Source organism: Anomaloglossus baeobatrachus, chromosome 3 (assembly GCF_048569485.1).
Source record: "Anomaloglossus baeobatrachus isolate aAnoBae1 chromosome 3, aAnoBae1.hap1, whole genome shotgun sequence".
In the NCBI taxonomy this organism is placed as follows: Eukaryota; Metazoa; Chordata; class Amphibia; order Anura; family Aromobatidae; genus Anomaloglossus; species Anomaloglossus baeobatrachus.
In genome coordinates this window covers 704,739,545-704,758,307 of record NC_134355.1, presented here as the reverse complement: position 1 = coordinate 704,758,307, position 18,763 = coordinate 704,739,545, and the positions used below count along the sequence as shown (strand labels likewise).

General features: G+C 50.6%; 1 protein-coding gene across 4 annotated transcripts in view; it reads right to left on the bottom strand.

The window, feature by feature from the left end:
* Positions 1-18,763, bottom strand: part of GTF3C2 (general transcription factor IIIC subunit 2) — a 101,655-nt gene that overhangs the window by 57,041 nt on the left and 25,851 nt on the right. For all 4 annotated transcript variants that reach the window (XM_075341398.1, XM_075341400.1, XM_075341399.1 and 1 more), the window contains 2 exons: positions 18,270-18,507; positions 17,372-17,648 (listed from right to left, as the gene is read on the bottom strand). In XM_075341398.1, coding sequence (XP_075197513.1) covers positions 17,372-17,648; positions 18,270-18,507 — 515 coding nt within the window. The remainder of the gene's footprint in view (positions 1-17,371; positions 17,649-18,269; positions 18,508-18,763) is intronic.

Genomic DNA, 18,763 nt, shown 5'->3' with positions numbered 1-18,763 from the left:
AGAGCTGCCAGCTCAGACACTCGCCGAAGCGATGTGATCGCAACAAGAAACGCCACTTTCTGTGACAGCCGAGAAAAGGAAACTTCCTTCAGAGGCTCGAAGGGCGGCTTCTGGAGAGCAACTAGTACCCTGTTCAGATCCCATGGATCTAACGGCCGCTTGTACGGGGGCACAATATGACAGACCCCCTGCAGGAACGTGCGCACCTTAGAAAGACGTGCTAGACGCTTCTGAAAAAACACGGATAGTGCCGAAACTTGCCCTTTAAGGGAGCTGAGCGACAAGCCCTTTTCTAACCCCGATTGCAGGAAGGAAAGAAACTTGGGCAATGCAAATGGCCAGGGAGACACTCCCTGAGCAGAGCACCAGGCTAAGAAAATCTTCCACGTTCTGTGGTAGATCTTAGCCGAATTCGACTTTCTAGCTTGTCTCATTGTGGCAACGACTCCTTGAGATAATCCTGCAGATGCTAGGATCCAGGACTCAATGGCCACACAGTCAGGTTCAGGGCCGCAGAATTCTGATGGAAAAACGGCCCTTGGGACAGTAAGTCTGGTCGGTCTGGCAGTGACCACGGTCGACCGATCGTGAGATGCCACAGATCCGGATACCACGACCTCCTCGGCCAGTCTGGAGCGACGAGTATGATGCGGCTGCACTCGGATCTGATCTTGCGTAGCACTCTGGGCAAGAGCGCCAGAGGCGGAAACACGTATGGGAGCTGAAACTGCGACCAATCTTGAACCAAGGCGTCTGCCGCCAGAGCTCTTTGATCGCGCGACCTCGCCATGAATGCCGGGACCTTGTTGTTGTGCCGGGATGCCATTAGGTCGACGTCCGGCACTCCCCAGCGGCGACAGATTTCCTGAAACACGTCCGGGTGAAGGGACCATTCCCCTGCGTCCATGCCCTGGCGACTGAGGAAGTCTGCTTCCCAGTTTTCTACGCCTGGGATGTGAACCGCGGATATGGTGGATGCTCTGTCCTCCACCCACATTAGAATGCGCCGGACTTCTTGGAAGGCTTGCCGACTGCGCGTCCCTCCTTGGTGGTTGATGTATGCCACCGCTGTGGAGTTGTCCGATTGGATTCGGATCTGCTTTCCTTCCAGCCACTGTTGGAAGGCCAGTAGAGCAAGATACACTGCTCTGATTTCCAGAACATTGATCTGAAGGGTGGACTCCTGCGGAGTCCACGTCCCCTGAGCCCTGTGGTGGAGAAATACTGCTCCCCACCCTGACAGACTCGCATCTGTCGTGACTACTGCCCAGGATGGGGGCAGGAATGATCTTCACTGTGACAATGAGGTGGGAATAAGCCACCATTGCAGAGAGTCCTTGGCCGTCTGGGAAAGCGAGACTTTCCTGTCCAGGGACGTTGACTTCCCGTCCCATTGGCGGAGAATGTCCCATTGAAGTGGGCGCAGATGAAACTGCGCAAAGGGAACTGCTTCCATGGCTGCCACCATCTTCCCTAGGAAATGCATGAGGCGCCGCAAGGGATGCAACTGGCCCTGCAGAAGAGATTGCACCCCTGTCTGTAGTGACCGCTGCTTGTTCAGCGGAAGCTTCACTATCGCTGCTAGAGTATGAAACTCCATGCCAAGATACGTTAGTGATTGAGTCGGTGATAGGATCGACTTTGGAAAGTTGATGATCCATCCGAAAGACTGTAGGGTCTCCAGCGTAGCATTCAGGCTGCGCTGACATGCCTCTTGAGAGGGAGCTTTGACCAATAAATCGTCTAGGTAAGGGATCACCGAGTGTCCCTGAGAGTGCAAGACTGCTACCACCGCCGCCATGACCTTGGTGAAGACCCGTGGGGCTGTCGCCAGACCAAATGGCAGAGCTACGAACTGAAAATGGTCGTCTCCTATCACAAAACGTAGAAAACGTTGATGTTCTGTAGCAATTGGCACGTGGAGATAAGCATCTTTGATGTCTATTGAGGCAAGGAAGTCTCCTCTGGACATTGAGGCAATGACAGAACGCAGGGTTTCCATCCGGAACTTCCTGGCGTGCACATGTTTGTTGAGCCGTTTTAGGTCCAGAACAGGACGGAACGAGCCGTCCTTTTTTGGAACCACAAAGAGATTGGAGTAAAACCCTTGCCCTTGTTCCTGAGGAGGGACTGGGATCACCACTCCTTCCGCTCTTAGGGAGCCCACCGCTTGCAGCAGAGCATCTGCTCGGTCTGGATGTGGGGAGGTTCTGAAGAACCGAGCTGGAGGACGAGAATTGAACTCGCTTCTGTACCCGCGAGACAAAATGTCCGTCACCCACCGGTCTTTGACCTGTGACATCCAAATGCCGGAAAAACGGGAGAGCCTGCCCCCGACCGGCGATGCGGAGGGAGGGGGCTGGAAGTCATGAGGTAGCCGCTTTGGAAGCGGTACCTCCATTTGCTTTCTTGGGGCGCGTGTGAACCCGCCACGAATCTGAGTTTCTTTGCGTCCTCTGAGTCCCTTTGGACGAGGTAAACGGTGTCTTGCCCGAACCTCGAAAGGACTGAAACCTCTGCTGCCACTTTTTCTGCTGAGGTTTGGTTGTTCTGGGTTGTGGTAAAGAGGAGTCTTTACCCTTGGACTGCTTAATGATATCAGCCAATGGCTCGCCAAACAGTCTATCTCTAGATAAAGGCAAACTGGTTAAACATTTTTTGGAACCAGCATCTGCTTTCCAGTCCTTTAACCACAAGGCTCTGCGCAAAACTACCGAATTGGCGGACGCCATTGAGGTGCGACTGGTAGATTCTAGGACCGCATTGATAGCGTAAGACGCAAACGCCGACATCTGCGTGGTAAGGTGCGCCACTTGCGGCACTGCTGGATGTATGATAGCATCCACTTTTGCTAAGCCAGCTGAAATAGCCTGGAGTGCCCATACGGCTGCGAATGCCGGAGCAAACGACGCGCCGATAGCTTCATAGACAGATTTTAACCAAAGGTCCATCTGTCTGTCATTGGCATCTTTAAGTGAAGCGCCATCCTCCACTGCAACTATGGACCTAGCTGCGAGTTTGGAAATCGGGGGGTCTACCTTTGGACACTGTGTCCAGCGCTTGACCACCTCAGGGGGGAAAGGGAAACGCGTATCTTTAGATCGTTTAGAGAAACGCCTTTCTGGGTGAGCGTCGTGCTTCTGGATTGATTCTCTGAAGTCAGCGTGATCCAACAAAGCACTCAATTTACGCTTGGGATAAAGGAAACGAAACTTCTCCTGCTCCGCAGCCGCCTCTTCTGCTGAAGGGGCTGGGGGAGAAATATCCAACAGCCTATTGATGGCTGAGATAAGGTCGTTTACCATGGCGTCCCCATCAGGGGTATCCAGGTTGAGAGGGGTTCCAGGAATGGATTCCTGATCACTCTCATCAGACACATCACAGGGAGACTGATTGCGCTGAGACCCTGAGCAGTGTGATGACGTCGAGGGTCTTTCCCAGCGAGCTCGCTTAGGGTGGCTGGGGCTATCATCTGAGTCATAATCCTTGGCCTGTGAAGCCGGGGACCCCCCTGTGGGCTGGATTAATTCCAAGTGAGGGGGACCTGAGGACAGAGGCCTCGCCGTGCCCAAAGACTGAGCCCCATGCATAGATTGCAAGGTTTCAAGGATTTTTGCCATCGACACAGACATATTATCAGCAAAAACTGCAAAGTCTGTCCCTGTCACCGGGGCAGAACTTACAAGCGTCTCAGCCTGGGTCACTATCTCTCCTGACTCCGGCTGGCGAAGCAGCACCGGGTCGAAGCATTGCACACAATGGGGGTCATCGGAGCCTGCTGGTAGATTAGCCCCACATGCAGCACAGAAGCGACCTCACAGTGCAAGAAGTACAATATCTCTATATCCTACACAGTACACCGATACACCGTGAGGCACTAGAGGGACCAGCACAGAAAAATCGCTTACCGCCCGCTTAAAAAGCGGGTGTGTGGTCGCCAGATAGCCCCTAGTCCAGGTCTCCCAGAGCCTTGCGTCCTTCCTCCAGCCAGACTGCATGTAATGGCTGCCGGCGTCCTGAGAGAGAAGGGGGGCGGGCCCTGGGCGTTCCTGACTAAGAGCGGGAAGCCTGCTTCCCTCTGTGCCTAGTGTGAGGGCTGGAGCATGTAAATCAGGCTCCAGCCCTCGTCGCTGCTGCGAAACAGCGTCTCTCCCCTACCCTGAATGACAGGGTGGGGGCGGGAACGAATCGGAGCTGCCGGCGTCCTAGGCCCAAAAAGCCGGGGACTCAATTTATAACCGCCGCCGCCGTAAAAGCGCGGACGGCGGATCCCCGGCGCACCACAAGTCACAGCAGCGCCGCCCGGTCCAGAGGGGGTCGGCGCTGCGTTCCCATACACAAAAAATCCCCCAGTAATCTGTAGGGACACTAACTCCAACGTTGCGGTCCCCGGCGCACTACAACACCCAGCCAGCCCGGAGTGTGTCTGTGCCTGCCGGGGACACAGAGTACCTGTAAGATGCAGGGCCCTGTCCCTGATCGTACTCCTGCTCCGAATCCATCAGGTTCTAATGGGTCTGTGGATGGAGCCCGGCATCAGAGCTGAGAGGCCGGCAGGATCCCACTTCCACAGAGCCCTACCAGGGGATGTGGAAGGAAAACAGCATGTCAGGCTCCAGCCCTGTACCAGCAATAGGTACCTCAACCTTACAACACCATCCAGGGGTGAGAAGGGAGCATGCTGGGGACACTATATGTGTCCTCTTTTCTTCCATCCGAAACCGTCAGCAGCTACTGCTGACTAAAATCTGTGGAGCTATGCATGGAATGTCTGACCTCCTTCGCACACAAAGCTAAAACTGGAGAACCCGTGATACCACGGGGGGGGGTATAGCCAGAGGGGGAGGGGCCTTGCACTTTTAATGTAGTGCTTTGTGTGGCCTCCAGAGGGCAGTAGCTATACCCCAATCGTCTGGGTCTCCCAATAGAGCGCTGAAGAAATGTTTTTTTAGGGGTAAAACAAAAATAAAAAGAAGTAACAATGTGGTTGCATAAATCTGCACATCCTACACGAATACTTTGCTGTAGTCCCTGTGACTTTCTGGCACGTTCAGTCTTTTTGGGTCAGGGTATATCCCCCTCCCCCCTGCAGCAGCTCCACCTCTGTCAGACTGCGGTGGTCTTCTGGGTATTGCGCCCTCTACAGGTCAACAACCGATTTCCCTAGGACTCCTGTCTGGGCTCAGTCTGTGTGCATAGAGATCTTCTGGGGATAAGCAGTGGTGACTCCACCAGGCCTTACTGTGTGCATAGAGATCTTCTGGGGATAAGCAGTGGTGACTCCACCAGGCCTCACTGTGTGCATAGAGATCTTCTGGGGATAAGCAGTGGTGACTCCACCAGGCCTCACTGTGTGCATAGAGATCTTCTGATAACAGAGAATAATAGAGATAGGTGATAATGCCGCGCCAAAGATCACTTCTGGAACCGTAAGATTAACGTATCTTTATTGGCATAGGTCTACGCGTTTCAGGAGCACCGCTCCCTTCCTCAGGACCGTGAAAAACCAAGAGACATCAAATCTACAATAGTGCCTACTGACATACATTAAATAGCCACATTGACGTCATAAGGACCATCCCTCATGAAAAAAACGAGCGGGAAGAACACGTTGCATTAAACCATGACGTCTCACAAGCATTTGCATATACAAAATAATGAACACTGTGTACAAAAATCATATGAAGATAATATCCTTTGTAATATAAAGAAATATCCTTTGGCCACAATTAAGAGAGCTTATCGGGTTAATAAGGATCTTAGACAGACTGATCTGATCAGTAAAATGGGTTCCCTGCAGAAAAGAGATGACCAGTATAATGACACATTTACTGCAAATGTTCTCACTACTTTTAGTTGTGATGGTGAGTTGATTAGGAGGATCCTAAAGAAACACTGGTCCGTATTACTTAATGATCCCTATCTAAAAGAAGTATTGCCTTTACACCCAGGGATTACATTCCGCAGAGCTTCTAATCTTAGGAATCAATTGGCCCCCAGTAGATTAAAAAATCAGTTCTGTCCAGCCACTAATAACAAGAATATAGGACTTGTAAAGCGCCATGGAATAAATGGCGCTATAATAATAAATAATAATAATAATAATAATAACAAGAATATAGGACTTGTAAAGCGCCATGGAATAAATGGCGCTATAATAATAATAATAATAATAATAATAATAACAAGAATATAGGAGCTTATAGATGTTGTACTAGGAATTGTATGTGTTGCAGCAATATTGAACATGGAAGGGTTTTCTTTGGCCCTACCCCGGGCGACACGGACTGTATGATAAAGGGCATCTTACCTGCCAGTCTGACTTTGTTATTTATTTAATGGAATGTGACTGTGGAAAACGCTATATAGGGAGGACGATACAATCATTACACAATCGTATAAACTCCCACAGACACAACATTAAGGTGGGCTTTATGCTCCATGGTCTGTCACGGCACACTACCTTAGTACATGGGAAGAAAATAAGACTCAAAGTGACCCCCATTGAACAAATACCTCCACACGTTCCTGACAGATTAGGGGTATTGAACAAAAAAGAGACATTCTGGATATACAGACTTAAAGCTGGGTTTACACACTGAGACTTTCTAGCGATCCAACCTGCGATCTCAACCTGGCCGGGATCGCTACAAAGTCTCTGGTGAGCGGTCAAACAGGCAGACCTGGCCAACGACCGAACAGCGATCCGGACCTGCAGAGCGACTAGCTGGTCGTTGGGGACAGCAGGTGAACTTCACCCGACTTCATTTAATGCCGCGCGGCTCTCTGTGCCGTGTAAATAAATAAATAATTAAAAAATCCGGCGTGCGGTCCCCCCCTATTTTAATACCAGCCAGATAAAGCCATATGGCTGCAGGCTGGTATTCTCAGGATGGGGAGCCCCACGTTATGGGGAGCCCCCCAGCCTAACAATATCAGTCAGCAGCCGCCCAGAATTGCCGCATACATTATATGCGACAGTTCTGGGACTGTACCCGGCTCTTCCCGATTTGCCCTGGTGCGTTGGCAAATCGGGGTAATAAGGAGTTATTGGCAGCCCATAGCTGCCAATAAGTCCTAGATTAATCATGTCAGGCGTCTCCCCGAGATTCCTTCCATGATTAATCTGTAAATTACAGTAAAAAAACACACACACCCGAAAAATCCTTTATTAGAAATTAAAAACACAAACACATTCCCTCATTACCAATTTATTACCCACAACAAAGCCCTCCTTGTCCGGCGTAATCCACGGTCCTCCAACGTCGCATCCAGCTCTGCTGCATGCAGGTGACAGGAGCAGCAGAAGACACAGCCGCTCCGGTCACCTGCACGCAGCTAATGAAGAGAGCCGTGTGATCGGCTGAGCTGTCACTCAGGTTACCTGGATGCAGCGGTGGCCGCGGGTAACCTCAGTGACAGCTCAGCTGATCGCGCTACTCACCTCATTTGCTGCGTGGAGCTGACCGGAGCGGCAGTGAGTAGCGCGATCAGCTGAGCTGTCACTGAGGTTACCCGCGGCCACCGCTGCATCCACCGCTGGATCCAGGTAACCTCAGTGACAGCTCGGCCGATCACACGGCTCTCTTCATTAGCAGCGTGGAGGTGACAGGAGCGGCTGTGTCTTCTGCTGCTCCTGTCACCTGCATGCAGCAGAGCTGGAAGCGACGCTGGAGGTCCGTGGATTACGCCGGACAAGGAGGGCTTTGTTGTAGGTAATAAATTGGTGATGAGGGAATGTGTTTGTGTTTTTAATTTCTAATAAAGGATTTTTCGGGTGTGTGTGTTTATTTACTGTCACGTACAGATTAATCATGGAGGGTGTCTCAGACGCCTGACATGATTAATCTAGGACTTATTGGCAGCTATGGGCTGCCATTAACTCCTTATTACCCCGATTTGCCAACGCACCAGGGCAAATCGGGAAGAGCCGGGTACAGTCCCAGAACTGTCGCATCTAATGTATGCAGCAATTCTGGGCGGCTGTTGGCTGATATTGTTAGGCTGGGGGGCTCCCCATAACGTGGAGCTCCCCATCCTGAGAATACCAGCCTTCAGCCGTATGGCTTTATCTGGCTGGTATTAAAATAGGGGGAACCGGACGCCGTTTTTTTTAATTATTTATTTATTTATTTCACTGCACAGTATAGACACGCCCACCGGCTGCTGTGATTGGGTGCAGTGACACAGCTGTCACTCAGCGTGTGGGCGTGTCTCACTGCAACCAATCACATTTGCCGGTGGGCGGGGAAAAGCAGGGAATACGAGATTGTTTAATGAGTGGCCGGCTTTTTCAAAAAAGGAAAAGCCGCTGGAGCAGAGTGAATGCCGTGCAGCGCTGGGGATCGGGGATCGGTGAGTATGAGAGAGGGGGGGACACTTCAGTCACTCGGGGGATTAGCGGTCACCGGTGAATCCTTCACCGGTGACCGCTAATCAGGACGCTACACAGACAGAGCCGCGGAGTCGCTGCAAAGTCTTCACACACTGAAACTTTGTAGCGATGCATGCTGCACAGCGGGAAACAAAGGACCAAAGAATGGTCCTGAACGATTTGTAGTGATCACAACTTCACAGCAGGGGCCAGGTCGCTGATAGGTTTCACACACTGCAATGTCGCTGGGGAGGTCACTGTAACGTCACAAAACCGGTGACGTTACAGCGATGTCGTTTGCGATGTTGCAGTGTGTAAACCCAGCTTAACACTCTCAAACCTCGGGGGCTTAATGAGATTACAGATTTGTTTCATTGATTAGGGTGCATTATGTGGTTTTATATTTATATATGTATTTTTTAGTAAATATTTAAACCTCCCTTTTATTGTATATTTATATTATATATTTTCATATATTTTCTTATACATTCCCTATCTGGTTTTAGTTATTATTGACTGACATTACATAGGCTACTGTGAGGCAAATCCCGGGATATGAAGATGAATTATGACTCCAGTCATAATCTCTCATCACTCCCTGGCAGTGCCCCCTCCCTTCTTGTTCTCAGTGTTCCACTTACACCTCCATGGCCATGTCCTGTGATATGGAAATGAGGTGGTGTGGGAACAATGGACACAGGATGACTCCCTGCCGTCACCCTGTAACAAGAGTTGTATCTCATTAGCAAGGCTATGGAACTAGCAGACAGAACGACTCCAGTAAAAAATGGTTCATATCTCGCAAGCCATATTTCCGATAAATATGGCAACCATAAAAATGGTGTCTCCGCATGCGGACGATGCCGGCACACCCTTTTTATGGGAGCAGGACATTGGGAAATGCCCCAGGCGTGATATCAGCCAATGGGGAACTGGCAGACAGGTCATGAGTCCCCTCGTTCTGTAGCTAAATTCATAACTGTCACAATGAGAGCATTGGCGTCCGCCTACGACGCTCCCAGGCCAAGTTATGGCCATATTCCATGTTGTGGATTTTGTCCATAACTCCAGCCAGGGGTGGAGCAGTGCTCCCTCTGAGGTCACGAAGGTAGGAGGGGACCTGGATTTGTCCAGGTTGATAACCCTACTTCGGCCATTTTCCAGTGTTCTTTTCGCTGGGGGCACGTGTAGGAAACATCTGTGGGAAGGATCCTAGAAACCTGGTCTACAGCGCCCCCCTGTGGCCAGACGCAACAAGGTAACTGCTGGAACTGTGTATGCCTGTTTGTAACCCATGCTTTGATTGTAACTGTACTCTGACATATGTATATTCTGTAGATTCCCTATTGTATATATTGTAGTTTCTAGTGTGCTTTAGGCTGATTAAATTATATAATTAATCTTGGGCTGTTCTGTTATCTCGATCTTGAATCCCACGTCTGTGTGTTCGGCTAATAGTTACCGTGAAGCGGTTGGTGGCAGCGAATTGTGCCAAGGATTATTGTGGGGAGGCCAGTGAGATTCGGGGAGATTTTATATATTCCGCCCGCGGAGGTCGGGGGAATATATACCCTACTCTCACCGGGGACCCTTCAATAATCGGCATAAGTAGTATAGCGGCCTCCTTGCTTATTGTCGGGCAATTCCATAATTGGCCTGACTATAAGAGGGGCGCTAGAGAGCGCATCACGTGCTCTGTCTGTCGGTCGGGAGGTATAAAGGAGGGGTGACCCCCACTTGTTACCCCCCGATTGTGACGTACTGGTAGCCAGCGCGGGGGATTTCTGAGTGACCCCCCGGTGGTTTGTGACAGCTACTTTACTTTTACTTCTAATATATATTTTTATTCCTATGTATTTTATATTCTCGCATTGATATATTTATGACCTGTGTTATTGAATATATTTTTTATATTTTATGTTTTTAGTCCTCGGGGACGGTCTGTGTATGTTTATTTTATTCCTGGCTCCCTGGACTAGCGGTTCCGTCTGTGGTCTGGTTCAGCAGGTTAGCCACACACACACACACATTTTTTTCCGTTTTTCGAGCCTATTGGTTTTTGCCCACCAATACAGGCTGGATGTGAGACATCACTTTTTGTTAATATTTTTTGCTTTTCACTTTATTCCACACCCTTCTTAGCCGTATGTGAGCTTCTATATAATAGCACCAACACTGGGTTCTTTATTTGGAAGGGACGCATGCGCTCTGAGTTATTTTCCCGCGGTTCTGAACTTCTTTAACCTGCCAGCTTCTTGGCGCAGACGCGGTGACATTTTTTCCCACGCTACTGAACGTTTGTGAACTGCAGTCAGTAGGGGAATGTCTGCAGTGTTTTCACTTAGCGCTCCCTCTTTTGTCATCATAGTATACACGCACCGGCTTTTCTCTTATCCCCACCCACATTTTCACCCGCTGATAGCAGTTTCTCACTTTGTCTGTAATAGACTACTCACGTATGCCGCGGTGGCTACAATGGATCTCTGTGGTGACTTTAATGTTCTGCTTTTTGCAAAGATGAGGGGGTTCTAGCCCCTAGATTCATGAGTGTTGGGGCTCATTAATAAATTGATTTTATTTTTACATCACACGTTTGCTTTATTTGGTACATACTAGTGGATTTTTGGCTTAATTTCTTAATATAATTTTTTCTGGATCTGCAAATGCTTGTAAGATGTTATAATCATTTTTCACATGTTTTTTGTTAGTAGAGTAGTTCATTTTCTTCATATGATTTTTGTACACAGTGTTCATTATTTTGTATATGCAAATGCTTGTGAGACGTCATGGTTTAATGCAACGTGTTCTTCCCGCTCGTTTTTTTCAGGAGGGATGGTCCTTATGACGTCAATGTGGCTATTTAATGTATGTCAGTAGGCACTATTGTAGATTTGATGTCTCTTGGTTTTTCACAGTCCTGAGGAAGGGAGCGGTGCTCCTGAAACGCATAGACCTATGCCAATAAAGATACGTTAATCTTACGGTTCCAGAAGTGATCTTTGGCGCGGCATTATCACCTATCTCTATTATTCTCTGTTATCTGCCATCGGGTGGCTGCAGCCTGGATCAATACCTTACATACGATTAAAGGGGTTGTGACTTGCACAACTTTATCTGGTGAGTATTCACTCCCCCCTCCTCACCCCATATTATTGGGGTAATACCCTATCTGCGCTTCTTTTTCCACAGCTTTGTACATAGAGATCTTCTGGGGATAAGCAGTGGTGACTCCACCAGGCCTCACTGTGTGCATAGAGATCTTCTGGGGATAAGCAGTGGTGACTCCACCAGGCCTTACTGTGTGCATAGAGATCTTCTGGGGATAAGCAGTGGTGACTCCACCAGGCCTTACTGTGTGCATAGAGATCTTCTGGGGATAAGCAGTGGTGACTAGCAGGCCTCACTGTGTGCATAGAGATCTTCTGGGGATAAGCAGTGGTGACTCTAGCAGGCCTCACTGTGTGCATAGAGATCTTCTGGGGATAAGCAGTGGTGACTCCACCAGGCCTCACTGTGTGCATAGAGATCTTCTGGGGATAAGCAGTGGTGACTCCACCAGGCCTCACTGTGGGCATAGAGATCTTCTGGGGATAAGCAGTGGTGACTCCACCAGGCCTCACTGTCAGCATAGAGATCTTCTGGAGATAAGCGGTGGTGACTGCACCAGGCCTCACTGTTTGCATAGAGATCTTCTGGGGATAAGCAGTGGTGACTCCACCAGGCCTCACTGTTTGCATAGAGATCTTCTGGGGATAAGCAGTGGTGACTCCACCAGGCCTCACTGTTTGCATAGAGATCTTCTGGGGATAAGCAGTGGTGACTCCACCAGGCCTCACTGTGTGCATAGAGATCTTCTGGGGATAAGCAGTGGTGACTCCACCAGGCCTTACTGTGTGCATAGAGATCTTCTGGGGATAAGCAGTGGTGACTCCACCAGGCCTCACTGTGTGCCTAGAGATCTTCTGGGGATAAGCAGTGGTGACTCCACCAGGCCTCACTGTGTGCATAGAGATCTTCTGGGGATAAGCAGTGGTGACTCCACCAGGCCTCACTGTTTGCATAGAGATCTTCTGGGGATAAGCAGTGGTGACTCCACCAGGCCTCACTGTGTGCATAGAGATCTTCTGGGGATAAGCAGTGGTGACTCCACCAGGCCTCACTGTGTGTGTCGCGGGTGGGGAGGGCACTGCGCTCACCACGCTCGGGTCCGGCGCTGCTGCTGCTCGGTGGCTCGAGCGGTGGGCCGGATCCGGGGATTCGAGCGGCACTCCTCGCCCGTGAGTGAAAGGGGTGGTTTTGTTTGGGGATGTAGTCCGTGACGCCACCCACGGTTTGTGGTGATAATGGGACACCACCGCTGCTCTGGACGGGGATCCCGGGAGCGATGACAGGGAGCAGCTGAGATGTTTCTCTCCCCTCCGTGGGTAGGGGGGTTTGGTGGTCCCGGGGCCCGGTGATAGCGACTGGAGGGTGGATGGCAGGAGTTGGGGAGGTGCAGGGTCGCGGGGGCAGCGCAGTGCCAGACGGCACGATGGTACTCACTCAGCCAGTAACGTACACAGAGTCTCTGGTAAAACAAACGGCTGGATGGACGGGTCCCACAGACGGCTGCGGTGGTCATTCCCGGTAGGTTGGCGGTGACTGTCTCTCCCTGCACCTTTGATGTGTTTTCGGCCCCGATGGCTTCCCACCGGTGACCCGCTCCCCAGCGGTGTATTTGCCAGAGGAGCCCCTTTTGCCCGCAGGCGCTGGCCCTGGGAACCCTAGCTGTGGTGGTAGCTGTATTTCCCTTCACGGTTGAGCGGTTGCCTTCAGTTGGGTCTTTGCTGCTGGGAAACCCCGGAGGTTCTCGTCGCTGACGGATTTGACCGGTTTAACGGCGACTTCAAGCCTGGTCGGGGTCCGTAGGCCCTGCCGAATGGTGCTGGATTCTCTTCGCTCCCCGGTCCGGTACCGGCGGGCCACCGCCCGACCCCGGTCCTTACGGTTGTGCGTCAATCGGCCTCGCCTGCAGACTGTCACCACCGTCTGCCAACCTTGCTGTAGGTGCCTGGGCCACATACCCGGACATGGTCAGACTGCTCCTTTACCACTTCACTCCTTCACTCTCCCTGTCTCTCACTGTTCTCTCTTCCTTTTCCCGCCTCCAGGACTGTGAACTCCTCGGTGGGTGGAGCCAACCGCCTGGCTCCGCCCTACCTGGTGTGGACATCAGCCCCTGGAGGCAGGCAACAAGGATTTGTGTGTGACTCTGGTGTTCCTAACCGGGGTGTGGGGTGTGTTGTTGCTGAACCTGTGACGTCCTGGCTTGTCCAGGGCGCCACATGTGCATAGAGATCTTCTGGGGATAAGCAGTGGTGACTCCACCAGGCCTCACTGTTTGCATAGAGATCTTCTGGGGATAAGCAGTGGTGACTCCACCAGGCCTCACTGTGTGCATAGAGATCTTCTGGGGATAAGCAGTGGTGACTCCACCAAACCTCACTGTGTGCATAGAGATCTTCTGGGAGTGAGCAGTGGTGACTTCACCAGGCCTCACTGTGTGCATAGAGATCTTCTGGGAGTGAGCAGTGGTGACTCCACCAGGCCTCACTGTGTGCATAGAGATCTTCTGGGGATAAGCAGTGGTGACTCCACCAGGCCTCACTGTTTGCATAGAGATCTTCTGGGAGAGAGCAGTGGTGACTCCACCAGGCCTCACTGTGTGCATAGAGATCTTCTGGGGATAAGCAGTGGTGACTCCACCAGACCTCACTGTGTGCATAGAGATCTTCTGGGGATAAGCAGTGGTGACTTTGTCAGGGAAGAATTTTGGGCAAGACTGCTAATGGAGTCTTTGTTCAGGGCAAATCCAAAGGACGGGTCCAAATTAGCTATCTGTACAGATATGAGACTCAATCAATGAACACAGAACTTGTTCTCTGAGCCCAGGCTTGCGTCTGAACTCGTGTATTGAATTGCTCAAGCATTAATACATCATTTCAGCCTTGGAACATATTTACAAACCTTCTCCATTTGCTCACACATACTGATAAAGAATAATTAGGGGGGAGTGCGTATAGGTAGCATTGGGAGAATGCATGAGATATATCATCCCAGATGGTACATTCCTTTCTCACACTTTAAAGAGGGTAAGCGAAGATGAGTTTCTGTAGAAATGATACATGGGAGTATGGGATCACCCATCTCATCCTGCAAATACTACATTCCTACTCCTGTGATTTTTACTGATAAGGCTACCAATTAACTTCATGAATATCTCCCTTGTTCATAGTTCCTTCATTTGTACCTTGGCTAACCCTCTCTTGAATCTTGAACATACACCTTAGAATCATATTATGGCGTCTGCGATTGCCATATAGACACACAGATAATTACGCAACTATATCTACATTTTGATTATTTACATACACAGATAATCTTATTCCATTTGAACAAACAACCTATAGCCCAGGCTACCTTCACAACTCCAACAGGCCTCACTGTTTGCATAGAGATCTTCTGGGGGTGAGCAGTGGTGACTCCACCCGGCCTCACTGTGAATAAAGATCTTCTGGGGCTAAGCAGTGGTGACTCCACCAGGCCTCACTGTGTGCATGGATATCTTCTGGGACTGAGTAGTGGTGACACTGCACCTTAGTTTTTTCAGACAATGTTTCCCTACACGCTTTTAGCAGATTTGATGGAGGTTTTTCTTTGTTAGAAGAGGCTTTAATATTTCTCCCTGACCCCGGCCGCATATATGAAGAATACCAGATATTGTTGTCACATGCAGGACACAACCAGGACTGGCCAAAAATCCCAGCAACTGCTTTACTTTTGTTGTTGGCAGCCTAAAGACCGATTTTCTAATGGTCCTTTCATCCGTTTTGAGGGAGGTCCAGTTATTGGTAATGTCACTGTTGTGCCACATTTAAGCCACTTCTTTATGACATCTTCAAGGTGTCCTTGGACAGTTAATGACTTCAATATTTTTGTTTCCTTCTCTTGACTGATCACTTTCTACAATGGGACCCTCTGCGGTGTTGTCCAAGCTTTATGGACCAGAAAACAGAAAAATCCTCCAAGAACAGCAAAACTTTCTTCATGTAGGGGACACAGACAGCATATGGAATAAGAGGGTCTGGTCAGAGGAGACCAAAGTAGAAATTTTGGGGCTAAATGCAAAACAATGTGTGGAGGAAATCTAACCCTGCACATCACTCTGAAAACACCATCCCCACCGTCACGCATGGTGGAGGCCGCATTCTGCTGTGAGGAGGCTTTTCTTCAGCAGAGGCAGGGAAGCTGGTCAGAGGTGAAGATGGATAGAGCTAAATACAGGACAATCCTGGAGGAAAACCTGTTAGAGGCTGCAGAAGACTTGAGACTGTGGGGTAGGTTCACCTTCAAGCAGGAAAACAACCCCCAACATCCTGCAGATCTACAATGGAGGGTTCAGTTCAGAGCATATTCCTGTGTGTGAGCGGCCGAGTCACAGCAGACCCAAATCCACTGAGATCACAGACGTCTCCATCCAATCTCACTGACCGAGAGACAAGGAAAATGTCACCTCTAGATGAGCAAAGCTGGAGAGACCCCAAAAGACAGAGGAAGGTGGAGAGACAGACCCCAAAAGACAGAGCAAGGTGGGCATACAAAAGTACTGACTTTGGGGATGAATACAAATGCAAGACAGAGGAAGGTGGACTGACTCAGGGGGCAGAATACTAATACAAGACAGAGAAAGGTGGTCCTAGAAAGTGCTGACTCTGGGGATGAACATAAATGCAAGACAGAGGAAGGTGGTCCTACAAAGTACGTACTCCGGGGCTGAATAGTAACGCACATCACAATTCTCAGATATGCATACAATATCTAGAAGACCAGGAGTCATTTCCTTTACACGTCACAACTAATGCTACTTGTGTCGGCGGTGTCACAAAAACATTGATTTAAGTTTGTGGGTTTAACATGAAAAACGTGTGGAGCAGTTCACAGGTATGAATACTTTTTCAAGGCCCCATGTGTGTTCCTGACATGATAATGTGATCAGTAGTGTGCACACCCCTGCCCAGCCACACCTCCTTGTCCGGTCACTGTCCCGGTCCGTGTCTAGCGCCAACTCCCTGACCGGATGCATCTACCTTGCTGGCCGCAGTCCCTGATCTGTGGCAACCTCTGCCCGATTGTACCCCCTAACCAGCTGCATTATCCCCCCAGACCCGTTGTAACAACCCTGCTCAGCTGCACCCTCTACCCATTCGTATCCCCCCGGATCAGTCCCCCTGCACACACTCCTGACCGTTCATATCCCCTTGCCTGGCCTCACCTCTTGACTGTTCGCACCCACCCCACCACTTGATTGGTCTCCGATCCTGCCAGGCAGCACCTTTTGCCCATTTGTATCCCCCCCGGCCCTGTCACCCTGCACACACTCCTGACCGTTCATATCCCCTTGCCTGGCTGCACCTCTTGCCTGTTCGCACCCACCCCATCTGATCACACCATTTGTTGGTCTCAGATCCTGCCAGGCTGCACCTTTTGCCCATTCGTATCCCCCCGGATCAGTCCCCCTGCACACACTCCTGACCGTTCATATCCCCTTGCCTGGCCGCACCTCTTGACTGTTCGCACCCACCCCACCACTTGATTGGTCTCCGATCCTGCCAGGCTGCACCTTTTGCCCATTCGTATCAACCCCCCGATCAGTCCCCCTGCACACACTCCCTGACCGTTCATATCCCCTTGCTTGGCCGCACCTCTTGCCTGGCCGCACCTCTTGCCTGTTCGCACCCACCCCATCTGATCACAACATTTGATTGGTCTCAGATCCTGCCAGGCTGCACCTTCTGTCCATTCGTATTCCCCCCAGCCCTGTCACCCTGCACACACTCCTGACTGTTCACATCCCCTTGCCTGGCCGCCACTCTTGAGTGTTCGCACCCACCCCACCACTTGATTGGTTTCCGATACTGCCAGGCTGCACCTTCTGCCCTTACTACACTTATTTCTCACCTCTCCGGGAGTAAAGCTGCTTCTCTTGTAAAAGCAGAGCTCGGTGTCAGACTCCTCCTCGCTCAGGGCCTCATCCTCCACCTCTTCTTCTTCCAGCTCGAGGACATCTTCTGATACCATGAAATCCACATCATCATCATCATCAGAGTAGCCGGCCTTCCTTTTCTTGCCTCTTTTCTTCCCGGTCTCCTCTGGCAGTTTCTTCTCCATTTTTGGGGGAGAGGACAGTCCAGCTGCCTCCCATTCATTGGCAATAACCTGGAAATACTTCATAGCCCTGCAGGAGAACAGAGATGGAGAAGGCAACAGTCAGAGGAGCCCAGGTGGAGAACACAGGGACACTTAAAAAGCAAAGTCTCCGAGAACTGGCTGCTGCACTTCTTGAGTTCAGAGATCCCAAAAGACTAGAGATGAGTGAACCTGAAGTTCGGCGTTTGGTTTGAACGCAGAATAGGGCGGGTTCTGTGTTCAGGTGCTTTACGAACGCAAACTACTCGCGTGAGCATCTCTGTGCTCGGCCCGGTGCAATGTACGATCGGCACGCACTGGAGGTAACAACAACGTGATCAGATGTAGTGTGCACCCCCAAAAAAGGGGAAAAAATACCACCCACCCTCCCCCGGAAGTGCTCTGTTTATGGCTGGCTGCACAATGAATGACTTCAAATGAAGTTCAGGTCATGTTTGGGTCCAAAACTGAACTTTACAAAAGTTCTGCTGGACTAGCACAACCCGAACTTCCACGGGTCCGCTCATCTCTACCAAAGACGTCATTTGCGGGGAAGCTATTAAGCCACTCCACCTAAGTGCTCTGGAGGACGGCCCATCGTCAGTGACTTCTAGGAGCCAGTTAACAGAACCCACTAATAAGATGATACCAGCAGTCAATGGGGACTCACGTTTTGGCCGCCCGTCTCCTCGGACGACCACTTGATGTTAGCTCCACTTCCATGTTCTCAGAGTCGCTCTGCCTGTTCTCCACGTGAGTTGGGGCCTCCAGCTCCTGAGCCGCCTTGATCAGCAGCAGCTCGGCTTTAGACCTGCGGCCTCGCTTCTGTGGCACCTTCACAGGCGTTTGTTGGAGGAGAAAGTCTTCAGAGGCCAAAGAATTATCCACAGGGTCCAACGGAGGAGGGTCTGAAAATAAAATACAGTAGGAAAGCATCATAACTAGAAAGAGGAAACAGAAAAGAAGAGAAATAGGATGAAGGGAGGGGGGGAGAAGGGAGAAAGGGAGGAGAGAAGAGAGAGAGGGGGGGGAGAAGAAGGGAGGGGGGGGGAGAAGAGAGAGAGGGGGAGGAACAAGAAGGGAGAGGGGGGAGAAGGGGGGAGAGGGGGGAGAAGAAGGGAGAGGGGGGGGGAGAAGAAGGGAGAGGGGGGGAGAAGAAGGGAG